A 26945-nucleotide genomic window follows, 5' to 3' on the forward strand; every position below is an offset into this window, starting at 1 on the left:
AACACTTGAACCCTTAGCTTTTTTTCAAAAACAAGTTTACCTGTGCAATTATTTGTATGTTTCCCCCCAACTTTTCATGACTCACAAATTTAAATTACCAGAATACTGAGGAAACCAGAAGGTTTCTTTACTGTAATCTTCACCTTGTACACCCAGTAAAATCTTTAGAAAATCACAAAAACAACACGTTTTAGTGAGAAGGCATATAGTTTACCTGTGAGACTTTGTGGGGGGAAACATAATTTTAAAAATCTTTATGTAAAATAGACATCAAGAACTGAAAGGTGGGCTGGAGGGTCAGCTTAAAGGATATTACTGGAATAAATTAGGAAAACTTGAGTATGGACTTTATATTAGATAACAATACTACAGCAGTGTTAAATTTCCTAAGCATTATAATTACATGGTGGTTATGCTGGAGCATATCCTTGTTCTTAGGAAGAACACGCTGAAGAATGTTATTATGACTTAAAGTATTACGAGGTGAAGCATTACGATTTAACTTTCAAATGGTTCAGCAGCAAAATGCATAAATACATAAAACAGTATCTTTGTGTGTGTCTAGAGAAACAGAGAATGCAAACACATCAAAATACCAACAACGAGTGAATCTAAATGAACTTTTCTTGCAACAGTCTTAAAGGATTGAATGTTTTCATATTAAAAAGTTGGGAAAATATAGATTTCCAGGCCCATTCTAGTCCTAAAGAATCCAATGCTCCAGATGCTTAAGGCTAGGAGCCTGAAATGTTAAAAGCGAGCTCCCAAGTTAATTCCTGATTGGATTCTGGATAAGTTACCAATTAAAAAAAAAAAAAAGCTTCAAGTTTTAAAGATGCTTCCAGAAACAACTAAAAAAAATCTGAAGACGGAGTGCATTTAGATAATTTCTTGAGTTGGAGAATTCTACAGTGGTTATGTATGAGAATGTCCTTGTCCTTAGGAGAAACATGGGGAATTAGTTAAGTGAGTTAAATTGTTATGATGACTACAGCTTACTCTCAAAGAGTTCCTAAGAACGAGAGAGAGGAAAAGGAAGACAGATAAACACACACCCGGAGCAAATGCGGCAAAGAGCTAACGGTTGGTAAATCCAAGCAAACAGTATGCAAGTCTTTCAACGTACAAAATCTTTTTGCTGTTGTATAGGTTTAAAGTTTCAAAACAAAGTTGGAAAAATATAAAAATAAAAACAAAATTAGACGGGTTTTAGAAAAGAAGATCAAAGAAGTTCAGGACCAAGTCCTCAACAAAGTAGTAATGCAAAGGATCCCAATTCAGCCACTGGTCTCAAAGTTAGTAAGAAGCGGGGAAGCTGTCTCCACCTGGACGTCTCCTGCAGGCAAGTTCTACTCACAAGCCTCCATCTGCTTGCTGGACATCTTCCACCAGATGCCCCACCTGGGCCTCAAATTCACCTGGGACAGTAAGCCTACCTCCTCTGCCCCCCAGGAGCTGCTCAAACCCTTGGAAATGGTGATGTCCCCCAGGAGGACTCTGTAGTCCAGACCAGCCATCCCCCGCATTTTCACCCATTCCTCACATTAGTGTCAACACGCCCTCAGCCAAGGACCTCACCGAAAGCTCCTCCTCCTCCAAGAAGTCCTCCATCACTGTCTCCTTAACAGCAGCCCCCTCATCTGAAGCCACAATTCCAGAGGCAGCCCACCCAACACAATGGGCTTTTCACCTCCCTCACTCTGGTCACCAAGAACGCAAATACTGAAGGGGACTCTTCCTCAGTCACATGATGCAGGCAACTCCCTCTGAGACTAAAAGCAATTAAAACAACCACACCCAAACAAAATACTAGACCTTAAAAAAAAAAAAATACTTCCTACTTCAAGCTTCTCCCAGCTTGTCCTCAACGGTGAGTTTATTTTGCAAATACCATGCTAACCCCAGTAAAGTCCACCTTCCCAGCCAGGCTGTTCTTTTGCAGTGTGTTCTTCCCTCCTGGCATTAGGTTTCCCTCAGTACTTAGTGTCACCCACAAATGTAACAAGCATTACGTGGGTGGGGCTCCCTTGAAGTTGACACGTGCCCATTAAATCAGTGCTCCGTGGGTACAGTCCCCCAATGTTTTGCCATCTTTGGCACAGGTGGATTTTCAGAGATGGTGTTAAATACCTTGGTGAAATCAGGAAAAGTATCAAGATTGTGTCCTGACCACTTATTTGGAAAGCTTATCAAAATGCACAAGCAGTTCTGGTTTTCTTAGTAACTTGTAGTTACTTGGTAACTTAGTAATCTTGATAAACCTGTAGTGTCTCCCAGTCTTCAAGGCTTTCTTTTCTGGGTGCTTAAAAATAATTTTTAATCCCAGAATTTGCCTACGGGTGCCATGAGACTTCGGTTTAGTTACCCTGAACCCGGCTTCCTTTAATAAGAACGGGCCGTCTGTCCTCTGGGGGTCTTTGCCACGTCTTCTACTTGTCCCGATTCCCCAAAAGTTAACTACCCAGAAAACATTAGTTGGAGTCTGGGGTCTGGGGTCTTCAAAAGCCTCAGATCATTCTCAGTTTAGTCTTCCTTTCCCTACTCCTTGCTCAGGCACAGCTCATTGATTCAACCAGTATTTATAGCTCGGCCGCCCACAGGTCAGCAGCATCCCCAGAGGCGTGGTGCTAGACTGGCCTGCTGTGTTCTCTCCCCACCGAGCATGGGGCCTGGAGCACAGCAAGCCCTCGGTGACTTCACTGGACAAGTTCCACGGGATTCCCACAAGAATCTAAAAATAGGAATAGGAATTACTTTCGTCCCATCTACACGTACAGCAAATGTAACATACACGAGTACTTTAAAAACCAAACCAGACCAGACAGCGGTGCTGGGGGAGGGACAGAAATGGGGCAGCTCCAGCCAGAACCCGGTCAGCTTCATTAGCTTCATCAACAGCCGGCACCCTGCTGCACACTCCAAGTCTGCCCCTCTCCTCCTGATCCCACCCCAGTTCGAAACCGAAGCAACGGTCAATGGCATCCTCCGTTGGCAGATGTCACGTAAGTCTACTCTGGCTGACCCATTTTGCTCTAAACTCCCTCCACAAACACTTCCTCAGCTCCAGCTTTGCCAGATGCGCCCCCCCCTTCCCCTGCCTGAATAAAAGTCACCAAGCGCCCCACTGTCCTGAGCTCAGGTGGCACTGCAGAGGACACTGTTCCAATGCTGGTCTCTCGGTGACACTCCAGAGAAACCGGTCTGCTGCTGAAGGTCCACGGGAGTACGACCCCAGTAAGATCTGACTCAATAAAAAGGCTGAAGCCCCAAAGCCCACACAAGTTACAGAGATGCTAATGTTCAGGCAGAAGGCACAGGTACGCTATACAGGTGCTGTCCTTCTGAACGGGTGAGGCCTCTCCTGTGGCAGTGGGCAAGTAGTTTTAACAGCGTCCTGGATAAAAATACTGCCCTCAATGCAACATCTCCAGTCTACGTCATACAGATCAGGAAACAGAGACATTTCAGCTTTATAAACTAATACGGATTTTAAGACACAAAGCAATAAAAATCACAGGATGGTATATTTTAAAAAGGTTTTCTCCATACATCTGAATATTCATTCATTCAACAAATACTCTTGAAAACCCTACCCTATGCTACAACAATGAACAAGAGAGGCCACTTAGCCTACAACCCCAGTGAAGGAGAAAATCAAATAAAAATAAACTAAAAATTCATTTTGCTAAGTACTATGTCAGGGTATATATCCCATATGGATAAAAATAATCATTTGGGAAGAATCATAGTCTTGAATTTTAAGGATACAGCATTCTAAGGTACAATCTGTTCCAAATTCTTCTATTTTATTTTATTAATTTATTTCACTTTATTTGAGAGAGCACACGCAAGTTGGGGAGAAGGGCAGAGGGAGAGGGAGAGGGAGAGGGTGAGAAAGAGAGAGAGAGAGAAAGAGAGAGAGAGAGAGAGAGAGAGAGAGAGAGAGAGACCCAAGCAGGCTCCATGCTCCATGTGAAGCCCCACATGGGGCTTAATCCCACAGCCCTGGGATCATGACCTGAGCAGAAATCAAGAGTCAGATGCTCAATGAACTGAGCCACCCAGGCGCCCCCCCCCAAAGTTTTCTTTATAAATGTTAGCTCTGTTCACTTCATATTTTTTTTAATTTTTAATCAAAACTGACAAAACATTATCTTGACTCAAAGAGGAAATGTTCATAATTCTTCTAAAGGAATTTTAAAAGCCAAAACAAACAAACAAAAAAAAGGGCAGAATTTCATTATTCAGTAAATAATTCTGGCCTGTCTTTGAGTCACATCTAAAAGTAAAGTGATGGGAAAATCAGCATCTTCCAAAGTAAGCGAGCTTTTCTAATTTCACAAAATGCAGAACAAATAAAATAGCTGTGGAACCTTCTTCCCCATCAGAATGCAAACTGCCAATGAGAATACGAGGGATGGGGATGGCTTCCGTGGGTGTAGCTACTACCTTGGGGGAACTATTAGTGTGGTGCCAGTGCCTAAACAGAACCTATTAAAAGACCTGACTTATTTAAACAATCCTCCACATCAGCGAAGAATGCACACCCCTAATAATTCTGTTCTTTTTCTTCAGCTCCAACACTTACAACTTCACTAGGAATTTTTTATCTGCTCTCTTGCCCATAACATCAACCTGGAAAAAAAAAAATCCATCCATGCAATGCATGATATGTGCAGCTTATTATATTCACGGCAATGTAGAATACACAAAAACACAGCACCTGTCCTCAATGTCCTTTTGGTCCACTGGAAGGAAGGTTTTTACCTGTATTTGTTCATTCCAATATTAATTACCTACTACACACAGGCAATCATTTAAGCACTAGAGTTAAAAAGAAAACAAAACATGCTGTTTACCTACATAAACATTAAGAGTAGCTCTCTCAACCCTCCCGATTACTCTAGACCAGGATGAGCAAATGACAGCCGACCTCCCTCTTTGGTATGAACCATGAGCTTATGAATGTTTTTCACTTTCTAGACCAAGTGAAAAGAAATCAAAGACAAAAACTTACTAACATGAGAAAATGGTACGCAATTCAAATGTCCACACCCATAAACAAAATTTTGCTGGAACCCAGCTGTTATTTGTCTGCTTACATTGTTGTCTGTGGCGGTTTTGTGCTCCAATGGCACAGCTGAGAAGCTGCAAGGGCGACTGTATGATGGGCACTGCTGACCCTGATCTAAACAATCCTGGTAATCACTCCACAGCCAGTGACTTAGGCAGGCCTAAGCCAGTATGAAGCAATGCGTGCAAGGACTCTCAGTCTAAGCAAAAGAGAAAAAGAAGCTTCTTTCCTTCCACCGAACAGAAACAAGGAAGCATGCAACCTCAACTGCCGCCAGCTACCTTCCTACCTCCAGGAGAGGGGCCAGCCTCAAAATGAAAGTAGGCTGAGAATCAGAATGGAGAAGCAGAAGGAATGCGAGTCCCTGAAGCCATTTCAAGCCACTGATCGTACCACATCTGGTGTGATCGTATCACATCTTTTGAAATGAAATAAATTCCTACTTGTTTATGGAAGTTTCAGTCTGGTATCTGTCCCTACCACAGATGTTGCCCTTACAATCAAGCCAAGAATAGAAGACCACAGATCATTACAAATATTGAAACAAAATATGTTTTGTTCACGGGGAATATCACTATCACCATATTTAACAACCATATCAATGAAGCACTTACTACGTGACACTTTGTCATCAATCCTTTTAACTATGATGCAAGTACTGTTATCTTTATTTTAAAATGGGAGAGAGAGTTAAAGATACTAAAAGAGGTCTGAAGACCTACTAAAAGTCAACCATGAGTGGCAGAGCCGGTGCTTGGGTCCAGTCCAGTCTGATGCCTGATTGGGTCACACTTTCCTCTGCTGAAGGAACCGATAAGTGAATAAAGATGCTAAAATAGTGATACGTAGGGTGCTACAGAACCTTGTGCTTGGGGGTGTGGGGTCAACAAAGCCCGGGTTATGGGAAGACAATGGACTGGAAGGACTATGAAGGAGCTAAATTGTGAAGAATATTTAGGAGTCGCGCAGGGAGAGACAAAGTGAGGAGTTATCCCAGAAGAAACAGTACGTGTAGATACAGAGACTACAGAAAGTGACTGAATATGGCTTAATTAGTGTAAACACAGACAGTGAGGCTGAGAATGGCTACAGAGGGTAAGAGGGGCAAGATCATGAAGTGCTCCCTAGATCAAGCTAAGGAATTTAAACTGCATCTTGACTACTTGGGGAAGTACTCAAGGCTTTCAAATAAGGAAGGGGTATGACCTAGCTTCCACTTTACAAAGTGGGTATGCCAGGGATGAGATAGGGCCACTTATAAGTAATCTAAGCCACCACTAAAGGATCTAAAATGTTCAACGAAAGAAGCTTTAGACTCGGAATTGGGATCGCAACTCCAGTTCCAAGTGTTACTAGCTCCATGATATTTGACAAATTAATCTAAGCTTCCATTTCTTTACCTACAAAAAGAAGAGTCAGAGAATTACTATAAGGATTAAATGCCAAGTTACAGAAGCACACAATGTCTGACATATAGTGAGCACTCAGGAAGGGGCAGTTAGGTTCTTCATCTGTCGTTATTGTTAGTACTTAAGTCGATAGCTCAGAAGCAGCAAGCGTTGGAAAGCATCAATAGACAGTAGTTAAAGCTACAGAGAGTGTGCAGCATAGGATTAGAACACACATTAGTGCACATAGGATTAGAACAAGGCCAAGCAAAGAATCCTGGGAAGACACCCTTCAGCGAGCAGCTACAGAAAAGGAACAAGATCTTGCCCAGGGGATCTGCGGTTAATGGAGCCTCTGTTGACCCCAGCAAGACCTGAAGGAAAGGAGAAGAAAAGGAACCCAGGTTACTGTTTGTGACATCTGGCTGGGTATGGGAGGCAGACCAGAAGGAGGCTTTTGTGTTTTGTTTTGGTTTTCATTAAATGAGAGAAACTAAAGAAAGGGGGAAAAGCTGCGAGAAGGTGCAGAAAAGGAGAGCTCTCGGCGGGGAGAGAAGTGATGGCTCAGTGGTGTGGACACACCTTTATAATGAAGTGAAGGTTCCCTCAGTGGGGGCCCAGGGCTCCTGCCCCAGTCTTTGCTCTTCTCTTAAACAGGTGGGAACCCAGAGGTCTATAAAGGTTGCGACTACCAAGATTTTAAATTCTATCTGTGGTACTGCTCATCTCCCCTCACCCTCCACCCTACTGGGCCTCTTCCTAAGTCTAAAGAAAGAATAGGGACTATACTAAACTACACATTAAAGATACACCTCATGGGCTTAGTCTTTGCATACTCTCATGTGCAAAATTAAAGCAATATCTTGCCAAGAGCCTCAACTGAACAGGCTTTTGCAGCCATCTTAGATGAGGTCCCAGACTCCTGTCTCCTCACTCGGGAGGTGGAGGGATATAAATCAGCCTCGTGTTCAGTCTGCTCCCCAAGTCTAGCACCTCAGAGGCCAAGCCCCACCCATCATGCCAGAGATAAGAGACTCTTGAGGATGTCCCTGATTTCTCTACACAATGGGAGGAAGTCATCTGTCAAAATGCAATGGGAAGTAGTCAGGTATGAAGCTCAAGTTGTTGAAGATTTAAATAGCTATTACTGAAAACACGGGTAAATGTCAACTACGAACACACAGAAGGACTGCAAGACATTGCCGAGGGGCCAGCTGAGGAGGAAGGTCTCAAATGCATGTCATTTATTCCAAATCAGTACTTATATGAGCTACTGAACAGTTCTTTACCTTACTCAGTCTTACTCAACCTTACTCTGTCCTAGTTCAGTCATCTTAAATGCCCCATTGATCACAACAGAATTCTGAAAAAGTAGCCTAATGCAAATTTGCAGTACTGATACAAATACTGTACTACCTCTAGAAGAAAAAAAAAAAATCCAAGTTGTTTTATGAGCTTTGTACCTTCACATACATTAATTTCACCTTAAAAACACCCTACCTTTATAATCTCACAGAATAAAAGGGAAATGGAAACACAGGGCACATAAATCTACTGGTACCTTCATATGAGATACAGAGCCCATCAGTAACTGTATCTCAGATCTGCATCAGGTACCCTAGACCTCCGGGTGTATGGACTGTTTACAACTAAATAGACCGAGTAGTTAAAACCCATAAAACAATCAAGTTAAGCTGAACGTTCCCCAAATAAGCATTATGTTCTACTCACAAAGAAATTTCAGTTCTGAACAAAGTAACGTATCCAGTGCTAGTCTTGAATTACCATTTAAGCAGGAAAATGGGCACCAGAGCAAGTCAATCCAACCAAATTACCAGTACCAAATGGTTTACCTTCTCACAGGTATTAGAGTATCCCATTTATTTTATAAAGACTTTTCACTTTAATAAGCTCAGAAAAAATTCTGTCTAAAAAGTAACTCGAATTTACAGACAGTTAATATTTAGTGACCTTTCTAAATAACTTTATTTCACTGCAAAGTAATAGCAGGCACGCAATAGCAGTATTCTGTTTACAAGGTAAAGCTAAAACCATAAACAATTTGATGCCCTAAGTTTGAAAACTCAGACAGAAAACTTTTTAATAAAGGTAATATGTCTAAGAAGAAACAAAATGTACCCTAGCCAATCTGACTCAAGAAACAGAAACTAAAATGGTCATTCAAACATTTAAAAAGTGAAACCTACCCCATACCGTCTCTAATTGTGGGTAAATGACAAACAAGTTCAAATGAGCTCTACTAATCCCCTAAGACTATTGAAAAGAATAGAAGAAATTCCAAAGAAATTCCAAAGAATATTCCAAAGAACAGAAGAAGAGGAAATACTCCTAAATTCATTTATGTGGTAGAATAACCCAGACAACATCACCAACAAAGGAAATTACAGGTCAATTTTATTTACAGATAAACCTAGATATAGATATAGATATAGATATAGATATAGATATAGATATATAGATATAGATATAGATATAGATAGATATATAGATACACAGATACAGATACAGATTTTTTTTTTAAGTAGGCTTCAAGCCCAGCATGGAGGCCAATGTGGGGCTTAAACTCATGACCCTGAAATCAAGACCTGAGCTGAGATCAAGAGTCAGATGCTTAACCAACTGAGCCACCCAGGCACCCCTATTTATGGATATAGTAACAAAACGAATCCAATAATATGAAAAATATGTATTATTACAAGGCTGAATTTTTCACTGAAATGTAAGACTGGTTTTAAACTAGAATGTCTATTGCTATAATTTACCAGTTAAAATATAGAAGAACAATTATATAAATTTTATAAATTAAATATTAAACCACTGATGCAGAGAAAATTTAGTACTAATCATAATTCCTAGTAAGGGGAAGAGGGCAAGCCAGGGAAGGCAGGGAGAAAGGGGAAAGGAGGAGAAGGAGAGAAGAGAAGGCAGGAGGAAACTATAAACCCATATGCCTCATGAATGTGGAGGCTACTTTTAGGCAACAGGCTTGAACAATGGAATGTGGAAAGGATCCGCAGCAACCACTGAGCAGAATACCAGACAGGCCCATTAGGTGACCCACCTCAAAATATCCACAGGCCCTACTAACCAATGGACTACTTACCAGGCATGGTTACCAAAAAAGGGAAAATTCCATACATCCGTATAACTCCTCACCTCCCCCCTTTAAATACAGCTCCCACCCAGGGCGCCTGGGTGGCTCAGTCAGCTAAGCCTCAGATTCTCGATCTCGGCTCAGGTCATGATCTCATGGTTTGTGGGTTCAAGCCCCAAGTCTGGCTCTGCGCAGACAGCACGGAGCCTGCTTGGAATTCTCTCTCCTTCTCTCTCTGCTCTTAACCCGCCCCCCCCCCCAAATAAATAAATAAACTTAAAAAATAAAATGAAATAAATACAGCCCCTACCCACTGCTATGTTGCAGTCTCTCCTTTGCTGGCCTGCTTGCTGCTTCCTTGTTCTGCCTCGGGTGAATCATTTCACCACCCATGCCACAAGCTTCCAGCCTGTAGGGTGACCCAATATTTGGGGAGTCCCATCCAATTGGGAGAGACACCACAATGAACACAGATACAAGACTGTTAACAAAAGATTAGCAAAGAAAGCACAATATACACAAGATATCACATCCAAGTGAGGCTTATTCCAGGAATACAAGGGTGATTTCTCATTCAAAACATCAATAAAGGGGTGCCTGGGTGGCTCAGTTGGTTGAGCATCACACTCTTGATTTGATTTTGGCTCAAGTCATGATCCCAGGGTCATGAGATAAAGCTGTGCATCAGGCTCTGCACTGAGCATGGAGATTCTCTCTCTCTCTCTCTCCCTCTGCCCCTGTCTCCTGCTTGCATTCTCTCTCACTAAATTAAATAAATAAATACACCAATAAATATAATTTACCACATTAACAATAAGGGAAAAAAAACCACAGGATCATTTCGATTAGAGAAAAATTATTTGACAAAATTCTCAGCCTAGAAATACAAAGGAATACCCCAACCGAATACGAAGCATCTGTAAAACACCTAGAAATAATATTATATACTTAATGGTGAAAAGCCAAACACTTTTGCCACTAAAATCATAATAAACAAAGGCAGAATGTCTACATCATTTCTATTCAACATTGTATTGTAGGTCCTAGATAGCATAGTCAGCCAAGAAAATAAATAAAAGATTCACAGATTAGAAAAAAATATATAAAACTCTATTCGTACACGACATGGTACTTACAGAGAAAAATCCTAAGGAATCACTTTTTTGATAAAATAAATGAATTTTTGCAAGGTCACATGGGTACAAATATAAGTTCTATGTCTATATGCTAGGAAGAAATAACAGGAAAATAAAAAATTTAAATACAATATAAAAGCATCAAAAGCATAAAATATTTAGAAAAATATTTAACAAAAAATGTGTAAGATCTTAACACCAAAAGCTACAAAACAAAGCAGAAATAAATTACAGGCCTCAATAAATGAATCTATTCCACTGCCAGGGATTAGAAAACTTAGAAAACTCAATACTGGGTCTATACGTTCAATGAATTCTTTTTTTTTTTTTTTTTTTTTTTTTTTTTTTTTTTTAGTTTTTTAAATTTATTTTTGAGAAACAGAGAGAAAAAGAGAGAGAGAGAGACAGAGCATGAGCAGGGGAGGGGCAGAGAGAGAGGGAGACACAGAATCCAAAGCAGGCTCCAGGCTCTGAGCTGTCAGCACAGACCCAACGCCAGGCTCGAACCCACAAGCCATGAGATCATGACCTGAGCTGAAGTCGGACACTTAACCGACTGAGCCACCCGGGCGCCCCCCATGAATTCTAATTACAAACCGTAGCAGGCTTTAGTCTGTAGAAATTGATCAGTTGATTCTAAAATATACATGGGTATACAAAGGACCTAGCATATCCAGAGCCAGCTCATACAGAACAACAAAGTTGGAAGATCTACACTACCTGATTTTAAGACTTACAATATAGCTAGACTAATCAAGAGTGTGTGATAAAGGCATGGTACAGACAGAAAACAAAAAGACAGAATAGAGTGCCCAGAGACAGATCTACAATTATACTGTCATTTGCTTTCTGACCAAGGCACCAAAAGCGATCTAATGATGAAAGCAAAGTCTTTTCAACAAATGATGCCACAACAACTGAATATCCAAATGGAAAAACATAACACTCATCCAAAATTTATCTGAAATGGATCACAAACCTGAACCTTGAAACAAAAACTACAAAACTTCTAAAAGAAAATATAACAGGATAGCTTTGTAACTTGAAAATAGGGAGAAAAAAGCAAAAAGAGGAAAAAGAAAATAAGAAAAGTTTCTTAGGTAAGATACAGAAAGCAAAACCAATTAAGAACTAAACATCAATATAAAAATAGTTGCTTTTCAAAATATGCTAGTAAGGAAAAGGTAAGCTACAGCCTGGGAGAAATGATTTGCAATACATATAACTGAAAAGAACTTCTATCCAGAATATGTAAAAATTACGACTCAATAACAAAATTTTTTTTTTAAAAAAAGCGATAATAGGCAAAAGAAAAAAAACAGGCAAAAGAGGTAAATGGAAACTTTGCAAAAGAAGATAATGTAGATGACCAATGAGCACAAGGGAAAGTACATGATGTCACCAGTCCTCAGGGAAATCGGCAAAAAGCAATTTTAAACGACAACGAGAAGCCACTGTCACCCACCAGAATGGCTGAAATTAAGAAGACTGACAACACCAAATGCTGGTGCAGATGTAGAGCAAGCAGAAATCCCACACACTGTTGGTGGGAGTGCAAGATATATTGTACAACCACTCTGGAAAATAATCTGGCACTTTTTTTTATAAAACTCAACAAACACCTACCTTATAATCCCAGTAATTCCTCTCCTAGGTATTTACTCTGAGAAATGAAGACATACTAGAAAACAAAACACAAAAAACAAAACCAAAAACCCTCCAATATTGTGATATTCACAGAATGCTCTTCCTAATAGTCCAAACTAGGAATAACCCACGTGTCCACCAGTGAAAGAAAAGGTCAGCATGCTGTGCTACGGTCACACAATGGACTAGTTGGCAATAAACACAACGAGATACTCATACATGCAACATGGGTAAACCTCTAAACTGTGCCGACTCAAAGAACACTTAAAAAGTACTTACAAAATAAAGTTCTAGAACAGAGAACACCCGCCTCTGGTGAAAAAATACAGTGTGATGATTGCCTCTGAAGGCAGAGGTGGTGGCTAGCAAGGGACATGAGAGAATCTTCTGGGGTGACAGACATATTCTGTCTTAACAGGTTGGGTCGTGCAGATGTAAACATTTATAAAGACCATTTGAGGATACTACACTAAGATTTGTGTGATTCCCTATAGGCAAACATTCCCTCAGGGGGTGAAAAAAACCCATAAACAAATGTTGAGCCCCAGTTAATGTCAGACACGTGTAAACGTTTAGGATGAGGTGTACTGGTGACTAGCACTTACTCTGAAAAGCATAAAAAGACAGATAAATTGATCAGTACAATGTAAAGCAGATATATTAAATGCTAAGCACTGTAAAATCTAGGTGGTAGAGTCCTTGTACAATTCTTGTAACTTGGGTGCACAATCTAAAGGTTTGACGATAAAATATTGGTTTAAAAAATAAAAATATATGAAATACCCAGGCTAAATGTAAAGATGTATGTAAGTTTTGGATAAGATTATAAAAATGAATTATAAGGCTTAAATAAATAGGAAATTATACCACGTTCATGCAGAGAAAGACCTGGTATTCTAAATGTATATTTGCCTCAAATTGGTTTTTTTTTTCAAAAATTTTTGTAATGTTTATTTATTTTTGAGAGAAACACAGAGAGAGAGAGAGAGAGAGAGAGCATGAGCAGGGGAGGGGCAGAGAAAGAGGGAGACAGAATCTGAAGTAGGTTCCAGGCTCTGAGCTGTCAGCACAGAGCCCCATGCAGGGCTCGAACCCAGGAAACACGAGATCATTATCTGAGCCGCAGTCAGACGCTTAACTGACTGAGTTACCCAGGCGCCCTGCCTCAAGTTGTGCTATAAATTCAATACAATTCCAGTCAAAATCCTGAAGCATTTCTCATGAAACTTACTTAATAAGCCGATGCTAAAAGGTATTGTCACGGTCACGGAAAGGTCCGAATAAAAAGCAAGGACAATGGTATAAAGACGAGGCAGAGCACGTGCCTGATCAGATACACTACAGAGTGGCTCAGTGATGTACTGCTCCTACACACTGGGAATAAAACGGAGCCACACAGATTTACACACAAAACGGGATACTGCAGATTAGCGTAGAAGACACTTCAACTGATGGTGCAGAAAATTTTCATCATCCGTTTTTTTAAAAATATTGAATCAGACCTCTACCTCACAACATACACAATAAATCTACACTTGGTAGTTTAGAGATCTAAATGTGAAAAGACAAAACTTAAGACATTTTTAGAATAAGAGAATGTTTATGATCCCTGTGTTAGAAAGGATGTCTTAAAGCACAAAGGTACAAACCATAAAGTAAAAATGATATTCTTAACACATTAAAGTCTTAAAATTCTGTTTGACAAAATATACTATAGAAAATGACAAGACAAATAATCAGATTGGGAGAAGTAATCAAAAGGGTCGGGATACAGAAAAGAAATTCTACAAATCGAAATAAAAAATACAAAACAAAACAAAGAAAAACAACACCAACAAAACACCAGAAAAATAGACAAACTATATGAACAGGAATTCACAGAAAAGGAAACACAAATCGCCGTTCTCTGGAGCAATCTCACTGTGGATCAAGTAAATGCACAAAATAACTGCACAAAGTAAATGCACAAAGTAAAACCGCAAAATAACTACTTCGTACCCACTAAACGTACAAATATTAAACCTCACCAAGTGTTGGTAACGTGGTTGCAGCAAAAAGGAACTGTATCCTCGGCGAGTGGGAGTGTGAACAGATACTACCACTTAGATGGCAGGAGCTAGTTGAGTTTAATATACTCATTTTTATGACCAAAAATCCCAATCTAGAAAAACACTCAGACATATACACATATACACAAGGGGATGGGTAGCTACAAGAATGTTCAGAGCAGTAGTGTCTGAAAAAAGAAAACTACAGAAAAGAAGGAAAGTGGTCTTTGACAGCAGGATGGCTGAATAAAAACCGGCACATTCATACGGGGAGGAGCTATACACACGAAACAAAGGGCCAGATTTGGTAGAATTCCAAACAAATGGTGCCAATCTAGTATGCCAAGTAGGAGCCTATTCAGAAAACTGTTCACATGTGCTAAACAAATTTACATTTGTACACATGTATATATACTTCTTTTTTTTTAAATTTTTTTTTTCAACGTTTATTTATTTTTGGGACAGAGAGAGACAGAGCATGAACGGGGGAGGGGCAGAGAGAGAGGGAGACACAGAATCGGAAACAGGCTCCAGGCTCTGAGCCATCAGCCCAGAGCCTGACGCGGGGCTCGAACTCACGGACCGCGAGATCGTGACCTGGCTGAAGTCGGACGCTTAACCGACTGCGCCACCCAGGCGCCCCAACTTCTTAAGCAGTTTTTATGTACGGCTTTTAACGATAGGTATATCTACACAAATGGATGCATAGTATATAATGTCCAACATGACCTTATATTACACATTTATCTGCATGCCTATATATTATACATTATAAAGAAATACAGGAAAATAATTGTCACAAAATGTGTAAGAGTGGCTGGGAAGGGATAACACAGGAGAGGAGAAACCGAGAACTTGGTAACATTTTATTTCTTCACCTGGATAGTGGATATATCCCACTGCATTACTCTTTATACCTATTTATAGGTCTTAAAACATGCAATATTTCAGAGAGAGAGTTTTAAAGAACAGTACATAGAAATATGTGAATTCTAGAAGTTAGCGAGATGGCTCACTGACAAAAAGGATGAATTAATTTATAGAACTCAGTAAGTGACGATCATTCGAAGCAACTTGATTCAAAGAATGGAAAAGTGAAGTTACATGTTAGATACACTTTCAACAAATATTTACAACACAGATTTTTATTAACTGCTCCTAGATAAAATTTACATGTGAACCTAAGGCCAAAGGGCTTTCCGGTATAAGTTTTCAGGAAAAGTGAAATATAAGACAGCGTGAAAAATGAGGAGGAGGAGGGGAGGGAATTATGTATATCAGTGACATGATAAACAAGAAACAGAAGTTAGGGGCACCTAGGTGGCTCAGTCAAGCGTCTGACTCTTGATCGCAGCTCAGGTCATGATCTCATGGTTTGTGAGTTCGAGCCTTATGTTGGGCTCTGCACTGACAGTGTGGAATCTGCTTGGGATTCTCTCTCTCCCTTCTCCCTCTGCCCCTCCCTCACTCACACTCTCTCCTTCTCTCTCTCAAAATAAACAAATAAATTCATTTTTTTCCCTTAAGAAACAAGTGAGAAAGCATAACATCAAAACAACACCAAGTTTACACCATACTGGTTATTTATCAAACAATATTCTCTCACTTTAAAATGAAGCCTGGCTTCCGTACAGAATGAGTCACTGGGTTAAATGTGCAGGCACATTTGTGGGAGAGAAGTGCTGGCATTTCTCCAAGTACTGCAATAGTGCTTTCCACTCTGCTTTAACTAGACACCCCTCCTCCACCACCCTAGCCCCACTTGACTCACCACCCCCATCTGCTTTAGAGCACAGAGAGCATCTATGGCAGATGATGACAGTTCTACTACAGCCAGAATGACTCGGCAAAGCCACCTGGATCTCACAGGGCGCCAAAGACCAGCCCAAATCCTTCAAAAGTTCTGATTCGCTATTTTTTTAAAAGATTTATTCACCAAGTAAATTCAAAACTTCCTGAGTCTAACAGCTTAAGTGTAGCAAATGTGTCCTCAAGTGTCATCAATCTGATGAGAACTAAACTGCATTCAGTGATTTCCCAGTAAAAGATAACATCAGCCAAAGGTAACTAAGACACACCCCTGAAAAACAAATACAAAATGCAGACCAAATGCCTGAAGCTCCCTCACTGCAGGAGAATCAAATTTAAGAAAAATGAATAAGTAATGAATGAATGACAAGAAAATACCATCTTGGCTCCCAGCACTACTAGAAGAACGAGAAAGGTTAAAGCACGGGACTCCAGAATATATGCCTACAGTTGACACACAGAGAACAAAGAAATGAACATCGAGTCTTGTAGCAGACATGGCCAGAACTGTAGGACCGGGGCCGAACCAGACACGAATCCACCCAGACAGACTCACACTCCTGCGGGAGAGCTGAGCAGATACTGCGGCAGCAGATACTGAAACATGACAGTGAACCCAAGCACCCCCATATCTCCCGACAGGTGACTGATGCTTTTTCCCCAGAGACTGGAGTAAATTGTAGAGGGGCTCTAAATACATTCCAGTTTTATTAAAGGGAAGTTAACTAAAAACTTTTTTTTCTGTATCTTAGTACAAAAGATACTTAGTACAAGATACAAGATCTTAGTACTAAGATACTTAGTACAAAATGAAATCAAACTACTTAGGAGATGCAGAAGTCTCTAAGACACAAAGTTGCATATTTTCATATTAAAAAACAGTGTGCTGGAGTAGTGTCAAAAGACTAAAATGTATCCGAGCTCCAGTATAATAAAAGAATGTAACACATCTCCACGGGATTGGAGAGTAAATCAGCAAGTCGAAGGTTGCTGTGCAAAGAGCATACTTTCACCCTCAGAGACAGAAAACAATGTGTCAGGTGATACTCCAAGCCACAGTATAAACACTATTGCTAGGACAGCTATCCTACTTAAATGTGCTAACAGAACATATTAGAAAATGATTTCTTTTTCAATCATAAAAAAATGCAAGCACGCAATGACCTGCTTAGCTCTGCAGCCTTATATTGACCACCCTTACCACTAGAGACACTTTAATGAAAGTATCTGAGAAACACAAAGGCACAGAAGATTGGTTTGATGGCTTTTACAACTATGAAATGAAAAGAGAGAAGAATTCTTCCCATCTGGAGAGACCGAGATAAGAGATTCTGAGAGAGACTAGCTATACAGGTCTTAAATGGACATAAATCCAGGTTAATAGACTCCCAACGTACATTCCTTTCTAGAGAAAAAAGAAAAAAAAAAGTTACTTATTCTACTGGGATCAGCGACCTCAGGGGTTAAACTTCTGTACTAACTAAAAATAAGATAGACAAACCACTTGAGCTTTTTACCAAGTTACTTTGTTGCTAATTAGCAGAAAATGAAAACTTCTCCTTTTCTAGTAATCTCTCTGCCACAAGGGATTTTAAAGAAGACTAAAATAGACCTCTCTCCTTTTACTTCCTACAGGTTAATATGTTTGTTCTTTTAAAAATGTGTTCAAGAATTCCCTCAGAACATCTTTTAGTACTTGGTTTCATATGATCTGACCAGGCTGAACAGAATGCCGTGCAACTGGACACAAACTAGCACCCAGTTCTTGCAGGAGAAGAGTTACGGCCTTGCTATCTTTTCATCCCAGAATGACTAAGGGAGGGTTAAGCAACTGGCCCTAACTGATAACATTTGGATAAAGAAAGGGAATTTCATGAAGGCCTCTGAATTCAAGGGAGCCAGAATGCAATCAGCAATGTGTCTATGTTAACTGAGTAGTCCAAGAGATACAGAAAGAAAGAACGAAAGAAAGAATGAAAGAAAGAAGAAAGAGCAAATTTCTAAATGATTAGTATCCATCAAGTGAATCTGTGAATGCATACATTTTACAGATAATACACGAATGCACTTAATTCTAAGATAAGCTAAATACTGCCACTAGCAGCCAACTCTAACTACTGAATTTCAAAATCTGTTAGAGACCTTGAGTTCAATGGCTACTAGTCTTTAAGTTGCTGTCCATCAATACTTCTGAATATGTACAGAACTGACTAAATGAAAAAACTAAGCGGTGTTATATAATCTGAAACTTCAAACTGAAAGAGCAAAACATATTCTACAGTGACATCTACCGGTAAAGGGTAATGTACTAGCCTGACACGACTAGACAAACAGATGTTTACATCCCTCTAGTATGTTACAAGAAGCTACAGGGAAAGACTTAATGATCCTCAAAAAGGAAAAGCTAACCAAACAAAAACACTACACGTACCAGTGTCTGTAAGCTACAAACTAAGCCCAAAAGGCCATCGTGATCCTTCCTAACCAAAAATGTTCCAATCAATAAATCTGAAATAGGTTTCCCCTGGCCCCAACTGGCAAGTTAAACTTTTATATGCTAGTTAAAGGCAGTATCTCCACTTTGCTCATGTTTATTTTATATTTTAAAGAGTAAAACTGAAAAGGTAAAATTGAGCTCTGTATGAAACTAGACATTTTATTAGTTTTCAATTTAAGTCGAAGATGTCTGAAAAGCAGACAGTTGCTTTAAAAACTCTGCTCTATAAACCCCTACGTCCTAAACATTGCTTGTCAATAAAATCTGCTCTATAAACCCCCTACATCCTAAACGTCACTCGTCAATAAAAAATCTGCTCTGTAAACCCCTATGTCCTAAACATCACTTGTCAACAAAATGATCACAAAGAAAGAGAGAAGGCCAGAGAATCACTTTTTCCCTCAAGTGCATGTTTCAAAGTCCTCCCCCCATACTTTTATACAAAAATTGAAGAAACAATGTTTAATGTGACCAATGTCATCAACCTGAGACTGTCAATGCAAAACATCTCAAAAAACTTACTATTTGAGCCCATGTACTCCTTCTCAAATTAAGATTTTAAATGAACTATTTCAAATACAATTTTAGTCAAATTCAATTGGTGATGTGAAAAAAAAGCATTTATTAGATAAACTATTGTAGTATGCCACAGACACAGCCAGAAAGGAAGAGATGATCTGCAGAAGGAAATGGATGGTCTATTTCAACTCTAAAATTCCCATAAAATCTCCCAAATTAGAGGACCCACAATTCGAGTACCATGGTCTAGTGAACGAATGACAGAAAACTTGAGTTCTAGCCTTGGATCTTCCATTAACTAGCTGGGTTCCCAAGACCCACGCAACCTTTAATGAATTATACAACTTTTATGGAAATTAATTTCCTCATCTATAAAGTTAGAGAAGGGAACTGAATGGGCTTTACAGTAATGCCACTGCTAAAGTTTCTTCAGCTTCTATGATTTCCCCAGCAGATGAGAACAGTTTGAGAATCCACGGCTATACCTCAGTGACTCAATAAACACGGCAACAAAAAGGAAGTGGGCTTAATGTTTCAGGTATAACCTGCTGTAAGCAAACAATATAAACAGGATCACACTTTCACACTGTAGTGTAACTGCTTAAGGCTGAAAGAATCCTTGTTTCCATGTCCAGTGGTTGTACCTGGCCCACAGTCAGAAGTCTGTATTAACTACAAAATATGGTTACAGAAAAAGAATACTCCTCACGTAACATGCAAGACCCCCAATATCAACTTTTTAAATGTTTTGTGTTTTGTTTCTGTAATATAGTTACTTTTCTCTTTTACATATTCTTTTTTACATACCAGGTCTTTCCATGACAATTATGAAATCAGTGTGAACAATGCTTAAAAGGCTACATAGCCTCAAATATGAACAGGGCTGGCTCTTAAATATTTGAATATGAAAGTCAGAATATATTAACTTAGGTCGTAACATTTCCTAAACTTATTATCTGTCTGTTAAAACTCACTCAGTGGGGTGCCTGGGTGGCTCAGTCGGTTAAGCGTCTTGGTTTCAGCTCAGGTCAGGATCTCGGGGTTCGTGAGTTTGAGCCCCACGTCAGGCTCTGTGCTGACAGCACAGAGCCTCCTTGGGATTCTCTCTCTCCCTCTCTCTCTCTCTCTCTCTCTCTCTCTCTCTCTCTCTCTCTCAAAATAAATAAATTTAAAAAAAAATAAAACTGGTTCAGTTATTGAACCAGTAGAGGTGGGAACACAATATACATTCCCCAGTACTAATTCTAACCCAGTAATAGTCTATCTACAGTCACTTCCTCAGATGCAATCAGCCCTCTCTACCCATGAGTCTGAAGGGTAAAATGGAACAAAGATGTGCTTCGCTTGTAAACAGCTACAGAAAACTTCTGACAACAGTTAACATTAACAATTAACAACTAACAGTCTTGTTCATCAGTGCTACTGCTTGGTGTTTAGGCTCTTCTCATTTGGAAATTTTTTCATGGGTAGCCAAAGCCACCCGGGACCGTTCATCTACTCTTCTGCCCATCTAAGCACTGGCCGGCATTTAAGGACAAGTGACAATGGAACACAAACTTATGTCAAAAGTGAATTAATATGCTTTCTTTTTAATTTTTTTTATTTTAGAGAGAGAGAGAGAGCACACACAGGAGCAGGGGACAGGCAGAGGGAGACAGGCAGAGAGAGAGAGAGAGGAGAGAGGTTGAGAGAGGGAGAGGGAGACAATCTTAAATAGTTTCTACAACCCTGGGATCATGACCTGAGCTAAAATCAAGAGTCTGACTCAACCAACGGAGCCACCCAGGTCCCCCTAATATGCTTTCTTTGAACTTCAAATTGTGCGTATCTTTTTCCATTTACAATACAAGCATTAGCTTTTAGAGTCTAAGTTTGTGCAATGACTTTAACTGCATTACGTTCACCATTTAAATTTATTCATTCACTCATTAATTAAATATTTATTGAGCATCTATTACGGTCCGGGACTATTCTAGGAGTTGGGAATAGGAATGAACAAGAGGAGGCGGTAAGACAGGAAGACAATACACAGGAAAATAAGATACTTTCACAAAGTGGTAAGTGCTATTTAAAAAATAATTCTTTGAAGCATGACTATAGTCATCTGATTTATTTTCTTTACGTATGAAACGATTATGTGTAGACCTCAGAAACAAAAAGTCTAAATCATTTCAAAACGGTCATCTGCTCGCAGTCCTACACATGTGTATTGCAGTTTCAAAATCCTAAGTGAGTCAAGGAAGTATAAAAGAAACTGAGAACCACTGAAATATGAGATGAAACAGATTTAAAACATCTGCACTGTTCTCTTTGCTGGGTAAGCACATGGAGGAAAAAAGGTGAATACCCAACATATTTTTTTAAAGAAAGAGAAGACAAAGTGAAAAAATAGCAAAGTTCACCCGGTATTCTACGATAAGTTAAAGGCAACTACAACGCATGTTAAGAAAGCTACATAAAGGCAAAAATATTGAAAATAATTTGCAAGTACATTCAAATCACTCCCTCCCCCCCCCCCCCCCGCCTACACACACACACACACACACACACACACACACACACACACACACACAGGAGTATTATTCTTTGAGCTGCTCTTAAAAGCTGCTGGTTTGGCAGGAACTTATTTTCTCCGACTTTGGCTCGTGTCCAAACTCTCCAAAATGTGCAAGGCAAAAAGGTAGATAGATTGGCTCCCTCACTCCCATCTTTCATTCCACGCAAAGCCAAGCAAGAGCAGATCAATCACCTCCCTCCCGGCGGCGCCCTGCAGGTGAGGGGTCAGCCGGGAAGGGGCTCCCCGGCGCGACCAACCCAAGGCCGCGGACCCAGCTCCGCCCGGCCCCTCGGGTCCGCCCGCCTGCCCACCGGGCGCGGCCTCCGCCCCGCGCCAAAAGGAGGAGCGACGCGGAGGATGGAGGAGATGCACGGCGGGATCCGGGGAACTGGAACCGCAGCTCCCGCCGCCCGGGCCCCTCCTCCCAGGGGGCCCCACTCGCCCTCCCCGGCACGCCTCCTCTGACCTCTCCGGGCCCCCGGGCTGCTACTGCTGCCGCCGCTGGTGCCTGCGCCCGGGCTGCCGCTGCCGGAGCCACTGCTGCTGCTGCTGCTGCCGCTGCTGCTGTTGCCGCCGCCGCCCTTGGCATTCTTGCGCGGGGCCATTGCGCGCACTACTGAAACGGGTGAGGGGTGGGGGGCTCCCTCAGTGGGCCGGGACACCAGAGGCGCGGGGGCCGCTGACGGCGGCCGGCGCTGCAGCGGGTGCGGGCCGCCGCTCCTGCAGCTGCGCCTGGGTCTCGGCACCGCCCGCCGCGCCTCCGAGGACTTTCGCCCGCGTGCCGGCTGCGCGCGCCCAGCACTCGCGTGCGCCGAACCTGTGACTCCTTCCCCAGGCGAGAGCGCGCGGCTCACAGGCCCACCTCGGTCACGCCCCTTCCCGCCCGAGCCCCGCCTCCTCCCCGCCTCGGGGAGGCTGAGTGACGGGGGTGCCAGCCAATCACAACGGCTCCTGCGAAAGGGTGGGACCCTGCCGTGCTTCCCCGCCCCCTGCGGACTTGGGGCTGTTCTGGAGCGTCGCAGCCGCCTGTGAGCGCGAGCCGCCTTCGACTTTCCAGGCTGTCTGGGTCCTTTGGAACGTGGCAAACGTGGAAGCCAAGAGGGCTCTCGCGAGCGTTGGCGGACCCTGTAAGATCGGGATGGATGGGGCGGGGCGAGGAGGCGGGGACGGCGGACACGTGTGCTGCGTTCACACCCAGCGCGCGGCCTCCAGGCCCTGCTCTGCGAATTTTGTTCACGTCCCACTTGACTGTACGCCCGGACACCCAGGAATGCAGTCCCGCTTCTTGCGAAAGAGTTGTTTCCTGTCAGTGGTAGTATTAAGCCATTTTTGAAACGGTGATGTTAGGAGTAGTTCGATGCCTACGTCACAGGGGACTGATCGGTTGGGTTTTAAAGCAGGACTTCAATTTGTGCCATCGGTATTTTCAGAGACTCTTAGTTAAAGGCGCAAGTGTAGATGTGAAACAAAAAGTTCATTTTCTTGCCCTTGGAGAGCGCCCTCTCTCTGAAATCTCCGTCTGCTGGGCTCACGCCTACAGTCATCTTTCCTTGGTGTCCCCAACCGTGGGTCCCCTCGTGTACAGTCGCAGAGTGCCTGGGCCTGAGCTGCCTCTGAGCTCTTAAAAATCTGGGTCCATGGATGATCCAGGCAGGAACTTGAGTAACTTGACGTCACCATCATCTTTGTGTCGCCAATTCCAGCACAATGCCTGGTGCGTAACAGATGGGCGAGAAACGTTTCGTGATTTGATACATTTCTGACAACTTCTTAAAATCTTCCCCGCAATTCTTGGCCACGTTGCGGAGACCCTGCCCCTGGATGTGTCTCCAGAGGGCTCTGAACCAGAAAGCTTTTTTGCAGTGCAGCATCTGGTTTCCTCCCCCTTCTCCAACATCATTCTCCTCCATTGGCAGGTTCCCCGGGGCCCACTTGACTCTTACGTGAATGGCTGGATACTGTTTGGGCACTGCCCACATAGTGGAAAGAAGTCCTTTCTCTCCTTTTTGTGAAATAATGTTAGATAGTTATCAAGAGGTAACAGGCGCAGGGGAGCTCACAGTTTTTACTGAAACAGGTCTTTGTTTTTCTTATCCCATCTCTTTCTGCCTCTACACATCCTTTCTCCCATCCAGGTCCCCTTACATTATTCCAATGGGGAGGTGAGGAGCTGGACTAAGACACAAATCCAAGTGAGAGTACTTCATATAAAATAATACTGAGAGCTGAAGTGAGAAAAACAATACTGTAGATATTTGAACTCTTAAATTCTCACCAAGTCCTGCTACTGTGTCCATATTTTTAGGGATGAGGTCACTAAGGCCCAGAGAGGTTAAGCAAAGTAACTGAGGTCACAGATCTAGTGATAGAACAGGGATATGAACTCAGTCCATCTGGCTCCAGAGTCTCTGGTCCAAATTTTCTTTTCAAGACAAGGCTTGGTTTTGAGCAGAGATTGTCTCAACCTGGCTCCCTCTTCTCTTGGCAGATATGTCCCTGAAACCTCCTTGGTCCTATCTGCAAAGATAAGTCTGAAGGCTGACGGTGAATGCTTATCAATATGCACCTCTTTGAGGGAATCAAATCTTTGATAACTGACTCCAGAATGTCATGAACTGATGCTTTGCTCCTGCATTTCCGAAACCAAATCTGGTACTATTGACAAGGTCCATTGCCATGTACTAAGGCAGCACCAGGACAAAATAGAGGCTTAGGGTGCCTGGGTGGCTCAGTCGGTTAAGCATCCGACTTCGACTCAGGTCATGATCTCGCAGTTTGTGAGTTCGAGCCCCGAGTCGGGCTCTGTGTTGACAGCTCACGACCTGGAGCCTTCTTGAGATTCTGTGTCTCCCTCTGTCTCTGCCCCTCCCCTGTTCACGCTCTGTTTCTCTCTCAAAAAAAAAAATAAATAAATAAAAAATAAATAAATAAATAAATAAATAAATAAATAAATAAAAATAACCATTGAAAAAATTTCTAAAACAGAGGCTCTGTAAATGCAGATCACAAGAAGTTAGGGGTTACCTGTTACCTGACTTCCTCCTTGTATCACAAGGGAATAGTTACAATGACATTTAAATACTCAATATTATAAAGTAAAATTTATAACAAGAGTTGTAACATCAGATATTGTCAGCTATATATACAGTTTCGTTTCAGGGACTAAATTCTTCCAAGCTAACCATCATTATTAAACATTTTACATCTGTTTATACTTCCCACTGTGTGAGCATTACAAAACCACAAAGCTTGCCTTGGACCTATGAATTTCTTCATATAGGCTCTTTTCTTGTCTTTGGGATGTGAGGGGCTAGGGAGTCAAAGTATCTTTGAAGTTGAGTAAAAGGTCAAATATCCTGTTAGCCTATCCTCATTTCTGTGATTTCTGAGTAAGCTATGGATGAACCCTGGCTAAAGCAGTGTTAAAAGGACCATAAAGACAAGACTTAACTAGGACAATGTATTAAAATACTAATTTAATAGAGCTTCTGAACTAGGCCAAATGTGCCTTTCAGATATCTCCATAAACTTTCCATTGGCTTCACTGGGATTTGCAAGTACAAACCTGAGGACAAGATTTGTCCTAGATTTTTTTTTTTCTTTTGTTGACCTTTCACAACCTCCAGTCAAATGCTTTCCAAATTAAGCATTTCTGGACTTACTTATACCTACTAGAACACTGTTTTAAAGTTGCATTTCAACTTGCTTCCTAGAAAGCGCCTCTCACTGATATGCAGTTCTCCTAATGTGAAATAAATTTTATTATTGCCCACTAAAAATGAGTATTTCCTCATCTTTATTTACCATAGTAAATTCTGCCATAATGGAAAAAATTGAATTTCAACTGGTCATGACTCAGTTGTATGCTTTCATTTTATATTAGTAGAATTCATTGCAGTGAAGGCTATGCAAGTACTTTTAGGCACTTTTAAGGCATTCTGTACTCAAAAATGTTCTCATAGCAATTTTTCTCATATTGGTTAGATCTCAGCAAGTAAACAAACTGTGTTTTTCATCAAACAGCCTGACTTTATATTACTGCAGAAAAAATAAGCCTGGCTAGTATCTATTTTATAAAAATACGAAATGAACTTACAGGAGAAGTAATTTGAAACCTTGTCAAAAATAGATTTGAATTAGAAATACTGTGTGGTGATATGGAAAAACAATCTGTAAACATATTATCTAAGCAATCTGTCATTTTTTTTTTCATTTGAGTGCTTTACATTTTCTGTCAGGATTAGTCCTTCTTAATGCCAAATTCCCTTCCTAATAAACAGCATTTATGCAATGCTTATTGCTAGTTCTTAAGGACAGGGAACTCATAAAATTAATTGATTCTTCTTAAGTCTCAGACTTAATGCCGGAAAGGATCTTAAACCTGGAGAGAAAGACAAATAAGGAGAGAGTAACAACTGATTATAGGCATGGCAATTTTGCAGTATATAAAAGGAAATATTAACATGATTTGGTAGTCCTTAGAAAGTATCAGAGAAATCAAATAAAGAAACAAAAGATGTGGAAGCATCTCAAGGATTCAATTGTTTGGAAGATAATTTTTCTTAAACTATTTGTTTCAAGGATCTCAGGGGTGTGTGTGGGGGGGGGGCGTGAGTAATGTAGTTATTTCTTTGTCCTTCACAAAAGCTACCATTCTCTTCAGGTGTAAACAGTTCCCTAAATCAAAAGAAAAGTATCCTGAAACCAGTTTCTAGGATCCTCCAATTTTACCAAATCTAAATACACAATGCAGATGTATTTGCCTTAATACATCTTAATGTACTTGCCTATAATAACACTAAGGAATAGTGTTATTACAATATGCAAAATTGAATCAGTTAGTCAACTCAAATTGTTGGTTAAGTGGTGGGCAATCATGCATACATCAAATTAGTATTGACTTGACCCTTTTTACACTGTCATCATTCTGACTCAAAACTATTCTACATTTTCATAAGCACATGACAAGCACTGCTGAGCCTGTACCAAAAAAAAAAAAAAAAAAATCCTAAGAGATTCTGTCATGGAACTTCCTTAGATGGAAAATAGTCTCCTTGTATCATTGCAACAAGATTTTATTAACCTAAAGACCACTGCTAATATATTTGAAATTCTACAGTATGTATTTAAGGAGTACAATACCCATTACACTTGA

General features: G+C 40.9%; 1 protein-coding gene across 4 annotated transcripts in view; it reads right to left on the reverse strand.

Annotated features, from left to right (window-relative positions):
- The window catches only part of ASPH (aspartate beta-hydroxylase), a 232648-nt gene extending 210020 nt beyond the window's left edge, over window positions 1–22628 (reverse strand). For all 4 annotated transcript variants that reach the window (XM_047841783.1, XM_047841784.1, XM_047841782.1 and 1 more), the window contains exon 1: window positions 22257–22628. In XM_047841783.1, the coding sequence (XP_047697739.1) occupies window positions 22257–22395 (139 nt within the window). In that variant the 5' untranslated portion in view covers window positions 22396–22628. The remainder of the gene's footprint in view (window positions 1–22256) is intronic.
- Window positions 22629–26945: the final 4317 nt, after the last annotated feature.

This window comes from Prionailurus viverrinus, chromosome F2 (genome assembly GCF_022837055.1).
Source record: "Prionailurus viverrinus isolate Anna chromosome F2, UM_Priviv_1.0, whole genome shotgun sequence".
NCBI lineage: Eukaryota > Metazoa > Chordata > Mammalia > Carnivora > Felidae > Prionailurus > Prionailurus viverrinus.